The 7275-nt window shown below is 38.9% G+C and overlaps 1 protein-coding gene across 1 annotated transcript in view; it reads left to right on the plus strand.

Annotated features, from left to right (window-relative positions):
* LOC149252262 (SUMO-activating enzyme subunit 1B-1-like) overlaps window positions 1-1050 on the plus strand; it is a 138215-nt gene extending 137165 nt beyond the window's left edge. Inside the window, exon 6 of the mRNA XM_089454111.1 lies at window positions 922-1050. Within this exon, the coding sequence (XP_089310237.1) occupies window positions 922-1050 (129 nt within the window). The remainder of the gene's footprint in view (window positions 1-921) is intronic.
* The last annotated feature ends 6225 nt before the right edge of the window (window positions 1051-7275 follow it).

Below are 7275 nucleotides of genomic sequence, written 5' to 3' on the forward strand. Positions count from 1 at the left end.
TAAATCTAACTCCTCCCAGCCACAAGCAAGCTATCCAAAGCCCCACACTAATTAAACGTTAACAGTGTTATGAAACGAGCCACATGAATGCTACATAGACCTAGCCGAAAAAACCCCTAACTCAAAATGTCATCTCTACTTTCACACCTATATATGCTTCAAGGATGGCATCATTTGCGCTCCATGATATACCATAGTGCAACTATCCTATAACTTGCAAGTTTCGAAAGCCTAGCTTTAGGTTTTTTCCGATTAACTTATAGATAAGGATCATCATCTTCAAAGGGAGCATCTCACTCGCTGTCTAAGCATGTTGGAATGGAAATTCTTAACTACGCCGTAGGCTTAGTCATACTTATTTATATTTTGATTGGCCATTTATGGCCACTGAGAGAATTAAATTTAACAAGAGAAAGACATCTATTTACAATAATAATTTGCTAATGCCTCAATGCTAGAGTAGGGTCAATGTAAAAAATAGACAAGATGTTTTGACAAAGTAGTATGGTAGGCTTGTGGCTGCATAACAAATGGACAAACACATGAATTGACCTAAATAAACCACTAATATTGATTTTTAATATGGCTAAGTTAAAGCTGAATTTCCATAGAACTTAATGAGGTAGTCATCTATTATGCTATTCATTCTTGAGGTTGTTCATGGGTCATTGACTTAGAGATTAGAAATTCACTAATTGCCACAATGTCGTGTTTCATATCATGTTTTAATGCTAATTATGGAGATTATAAGATTTGACCTAACAAATGAAAATATCCACCATTGCAGGCGAATTATTGATGAAGTCAACTAACGTGTCATTTTCTCTAATTGATGAACTATATAAATATTTCATGTTAGTAAAGTTCTTGTTTCCTTCTACCCAAACTAAGGTTGTTGCTATTTGCTATTTTATCTTGCAGAAGCAGGTTAATGAGATGTGCCGCAAAAGGCCACAAATAATTGCATTTTATTCAGTGGATTGTAGAGGTAGCTGTGGAGAAATATTTGTTGATTTGCAAAGCCACACATACACTCAGGTATTTCAATAATTTTGAATGGGATGTTGTAATGAGGATGAACATTATTGTTATTAAAGATCCAAAGAGTTGAGTTCTTGTATTCATTTATATGAATCTCTCTACACTTGATGTGGAAGATATATATTGAGTTTTAACATTCTAGATTTGGTATTGTTTCTTCTGCCCACTAGGGCAAGTATTCCATATAAATAATTGGAATTCTCTTGTGTTTTTTGAATTATTTGTTAGATGGGAGTGATATTTTATTTTTCGTAATGCTTTAATTTTCATTTTCATTTTTGTATTCAAATAGTAATGTAAGCACTTGTCACTTGCACGATTGGTTGAGTTGGATTGTAATGTTTTAATCTATCGAAATATGAGCACAACTCCAAAATATAATAATTATGATTGGTTGCAAGACAATTCCTAGGAAATAAGAGAACATATTCCATTGATCCTAAACGCAACAGTATTAAAGATTCATATGCAATTGTGTATGTGAATGAGTATGATGATGTCCTATTTATAATATGTTATTGATTCCTCAATCATTCCTTATGTAGGCCTAGTTCTTGGCTGACATACTTCTGCTCATGTGAGTAGCCCCGTATATTGGCTAGAGGGACTGCACCAATTCTGCCCATACTGGAGATGCTTGCTATTTGGAGCATAAGATGACACCCATTTGTATGATATTTGTGAGTTGGCATTGAATGGTCATCATTCTTCATCATGTATCCATCCATAATAAATCTTAATCTGTGTCAACCGTTGATAGTCTATTTTCAGATCGTTACTTTGTCTTTGATTCCACATATGCTTACAACCTTGCCATTCTGTTGTAGTAGTTATTCATTGGTAATATTGGAAATTACAACAATTAATTTCTAATAATTTGTAGTTGTGAAAGTGGTTTCTAATTCTGCCTCACGCTGAATTGGCCATGAAGGAATTCAAGTCTTTGTTGTTTGACCTCTGAATGATGATTTATTTTAATATTAATGCTTTTTTTTAAACCCTTATTTTTGTATTTTTATCTTTTTTTATTTGATGTTTCCACATTTCCTGAGATTTTGGAAGTGTTGTTTCACAACGCTGCACTCATTTAAGAAAGATTCATTGTACCCTTGTTTCGTGTAATATACACAACATACTCTAGCCAACTTAGTCCCAAATGATCGATTGTGCCTAGTCTCAATTGATCGGTTGTGCCTATGTATCAATCCTTGAAGCAAACTTTCTTGTGTGAGTGTTTCACTGTTTTCTATGACTCCATTTCTGTCGTTGTATCTAGTAAGAGGAAAAATAAAATCTCAAGAACCTTTTAGTCTAAAGGGAAAATAGAATATGTTCTTTGATTTGTGTGTCTCTATAATCTTGAAATGTTTCTTTCCGAATTGAAATTGTTATGTTATAAAATAAAAAAAATAAGGGGTGGTGGGATCATTTTCATCTTCCTATTGGATTACGATGTGTTCATTTGTAAGTCTTTGAGGGATAATGGGTTGCATTAACAAAGAAATTTGTTTCTCATTACAATCCTTAAATTGGTTGTAAAATTATTTTGTAAAAGTCAGATAGCCAAGCCTCATTGTTGCAGGTGTATCCCTTAAGTTCATAATTAATAGTTGAAGGGAGACTATGGCCCCTAAAGCTAATAAACATCTCTTGTATGAGTCTAACAAAGAGGTAGTTGAATACACATAGATCAAATATCATAGTATGGTTTAAGTTCGAGCCTATTAGTTGTGAAGTTAGTGGCAAATCAACAAGGAGTTTTAATGAAAAATGATGAGACATGATGATCAATTAGGAATGACAACAAAAGAGACCGAGGTATATAGTGATTACATTCTAATTTCTAGCTGTACCCATTGTTGTGCCAATGTCACAATCCACCTTGAGATTATGCACAAACACTGGTACTTTTGGATGTAATTGAATCATTAGTCCTAAGAAATTGGGTGCATGGCTTCATAATCTTGAAGCATCACAATTCAACAATTTACGGATCAATAAAAAATTATCACTGGTCAAGTACAGGTGGGGAGCTAGGCATTGTCATCGAGGTGGAGTCATGTTTAGTGTTTGGTAGACAATGACCTAGTTGCCATCCGACAATGGGATTGTTTGAAGGTACTAGTTGAAGATAGATTCTGTTGTAATAAACCTTGTTTAGGCGATTTCTAGTATTAATTACTAAGAAACATGACGTGTCCCCTAGGTCTTGTGCCCATATCCCATGTGTTCGATCCTTGACATGCTAGGGAATGTGTTGGACACGAGTTTGACACGTCTTGAATAAGGTTATGTGTCAAATTAGTGGTGGACAGACAAGTGCCTTGAATTAGGACAGGTGTCAAACTTGTGTTCGACACATGCTATAGCGTGTCTTGAGGTGTCCAACATGTAGGGGGTCAAAACAAAATTGGAAAAGAGAATTTCCCCTCTTTTTTCCACTTTCAGCCACAAGAAAATGCTTTAATGTTTTGTAGGCAAAGTAGAAAGACCAAATTTGAAGGGATTATGATACATTTGAAGGCATTTCAACTTTCTAGATATGTCATTTCTCCAACAATGATGTTCTTCTTCATTCATACCACAAAACACATGGCTTAATCATCAAGTGTTTCTAGTAAAAGCAAAATGAAATGGAAGAATGCCAATGATGGTGTTGGCCCCTCCTCCAAGGCCATCTGTTGTTGGTATTGCTCCATCTATTGAGAGCGGAGTTGCAAATGCTACAAATAACTTCACTACAACAATACACCAAGCTCAAGAAATAAAATATTTGCTATATCTAGTATCTGCCCTATTTTATAGTTGCCACTGGAAATCCCACCGATAGTATCAATATCTACTGTCTATGTAATACATTTTTTTTTCAAATGACATCAAATGCTTGAATCAAAAAGCTGCAGTTTATGGTTCTAACTTCTGAACCACTATATTACGTGTATTAATTCTTGAATACTCGAATTTCTTGTTTGTTTAATGTACTAACTAGTTGTAGTAGTAGTTTGTAAATGTTCTAAGAATTTTGGATCTTCATGTCTATATTTTATTGTTGTATTTGTAAGTTATATATATATATATATATATATATATATATATATATATATATATATAAAATAAGACCTCATGTTATGTTTTGTGGGTCGTGTTTTGTGTCAGATGATCATATTCACATCTCTCATGTGTCTTGTGTTCTTTTTTTTCGAGGAAAAGGGCGTAATTTTATTAATGAAAACAAAATTACATGTTGAATTGGCTAAAAAGCCGCATCATCAAGTCAGAGACCAAATGATAAACAGAAACAAGCAGAAAAATTCAAGATAATATACATGATGGGGAAAAGCTAAGCTTTTCGCCCCTTCTTTTCCTCAACCCTTTGCCATTCCCCTTGGGATGGCACCGAAGAGACAAGAGCAAGATGATTCCCTGCATCCACTTTGGCATTGTCCTTGTTTGAGTCTGAATTATCGGATGAGTGAATACGCTTATTCCCACTGATGTCCACATCGTCAGGAATCAAGTCGGCCTGCACCCGGTGATTCCGAGCTTCTATTGGGTCTTGTGGGGTTCCCCCCTGTGTTTCAGGTTCCATTGGATTTTGACTTTTCCCCTGTGGGGATGGTTCATCCCCAGCTTCATCCTCTTCTTCAGGTTCTGGTGGGGGATATTGCCATCCTTTGGGTTTTTTTCCCAAGATTCTTTTTCCTTCAAGTATCCTTTTTAGCTTCTGGACACAAGTTGTGTAAATGCCCTGTTTGCCTACAATTCCTACATCTGAAAGCTGTGTTCTCATAATCCAAAATCTGTGTCCAAATCCGCTTGTTGTGGATTAGTTGGATGTTGTCCGGAAGGCCTTTGCTGAGGTCTACCTCAACACATATACGTGCATAAGTGAACACCCTTTCCTCTATTCTTTGGGAATCCGTCTTTATGAACTGCCCTAAATTGTTGCCAATGCCAGCTAGAACTCTGTCCTCCCATAAATGAAGGGGGAGATTGTGCATTCGAACCCAGACTGGCATTTTGGAGACAACCATGGTGTTTGCGTCAAATTCAGGGAACCAGGGAGTGGTGAACAGGCCAGTTGAACCCCAGAACCATGGTCCTTCTTGAAAGATTTTGTCTCTAGCTTTAGGAGTTGGGAACTTTACAATAAAGAAACCTTTTGAGCAGAGGTGTATATCGCATTCTAATGACCAGTTTGTTAAAATCCAGTGGAAGAGCTCTACTGGTTTAGGCCAGAAGCAGTTAAAACGACAAATAATTGCCAGGGATTCATAAGAGGCGCAGTGCTCATCAGTTTCTGGCATGTCTATGTTTAATTCTGGGGTGTAGTTCAGCTACTCCACTATATATGGGCTTGGAGCGTTTCCTGCCTGTTTGGATGGTTCAGAGGCTATCTTTTTCCCCTAAAGAATGTTCTTGAATGATAGTCCCCCATTTGCGTGCTTCTGTTTTGATCCTGAGCCTATCTGTGTGCTGCCTCCCAAACCTGTTTTGCACTTGGTTGCAGCCCCACCACGTAATCTCAGGTTGAGTGTAATGGTGGAATCAGCAAGGATATGATACTCCGTCAAGGGCTGGTGGTCCTGTAATATTTTGCCTTCAAACATCAAGTTCTGTGAATGACCAGGGTATCTGTATTTTTCCATGATGCTTTGCTTCAGATCTATCACTTTGTCTGTATTTTTAACCCAAAGTAAACCTGAAGACCCAGCAGGGGGTTTTAAAAAAATTTGGAAACAAGTGGAGCTTACCTGGTTCCCGGATCCCATCTGTTCAACATGGTCGCCAACCCCCTCGAGAGTAGCTAGTTCAGACGACACAGAGGGTAGAGGGTGCAGAGTTCGGGCCTCCACCGTCGGACCCAGAACCAAACCCTGAACCAGCTGGAGCACGGGAGGGCTGATGCTCGAGCCAGTGCGCGGGGACCTTGGCCATCTCAGAGAACCAACAGTGGCAATATAAGTTGAATCCCGCCCTTCAGTTGAGGAAGTCCAAGTTCCCAGCGTTGTGATGAAACCCCGAAGTATTAGATCCCTCGCAACTCCCTCAAAACTGTAATCCCTCCGCCTGTGCACACTGGCATCCCCATCGCGCTTCATGGCCGAACCGTCTGCACAAACCATGACCATTCTGGAGACACGCAAAGACTCCATTGCCTGTTTCATACTTCGCATAGCGGCTACCTCCCGAGGTCCTGGCTCGTCGTTGCATAAATCATAAGGGCGATGCATGAGCAGTCGAGCTTCCACTTCCCACCAGAGCTTTGCCGCATTCGTCCGTTGAAACGAGCTCCCTGGAGCCCATTTTGTCCCCTGCATCCGAAACAACCACGAGTCTCTGGTCCCATGGGGGCAGAGCCATACTAGGCAAGGGCGGTCCGTCTTCCTTGGACCCCCCAGCGAACCCTCCTGCGTACAAGGCCAGTCGGCCGCCCCCTGAAAGGAATTTCCGTCATGAGAGGCCTAGTCGGCCACCCCCAGAAAAAGATTTCCGCCATGAGAAGCCCTAGTTCCTGTTTGCGCCATCCTTGCAACCCTTATTCTAGGTTTTCCTTCCTATGTGACTTGTGTTCTAGTTTCACTTTGACGTAGATTTAATTATTATTAAACTCCGCAACTCGTCCATTCTACATGACCCACCTTTTCCACACTATTCATTTGTTGTTATGATCCATTGTCATTTGTTACTCAACATGGTTACACATGCTCACACACACACACCACTCCACCCCCCCAAACACACACGCATATTGAGTGCACTTTGTGTGCCTTAAATCTTTGCACTGTTTGTTTGAGATGAATTATGAACCCTCCACCTCCATAACAATTGGTATTAGTGTGAGTTTTGTTTCTTCCTATTTGGGTGCCATTCATCATTCCATATCGTAATTCTGTGTTGCTCCATTCACTGTACACACTCTTCTCCACCTTTTTTTGCTTTGTGTTAGATACCTCATCTTAGGGATTATTATGTATTATAAAAATCAGGGTTGATAATATCGCTGATATTCGGAAATATCGTGATATTTTCCACAAAACGAGATGTCACCGATATCTCGGAAAAATATCACGCGACAACCTAAAATATCACCATGCAACCTGGGCCGCGTTTACAAAAATAAATTTTTGACTTTTATTTGCTCATTTTGCTTTCCTAGTCTTGGAGAAGGAAGGAGAAGAGCTTTGTGGTGGTTTTCAAGGAGGGATTGAGGATCAAACAACCATTATCATC

This window comes from Pinus tabuliformis, chromosome 7 (assembly GCF_031772625.1).
Source record: "Pinus tabuliformis cultivar Carrire ecotype Pingquan chromosome 7, CPIR1, whole genome shotgun sequence".
NCBI classification, from domain to species: Eukaryota; Viridiplantae; Streptophyta; class Pinopsida; order Pinales; family Pinaceae; genus Pinus; species Pinus tabuliformis.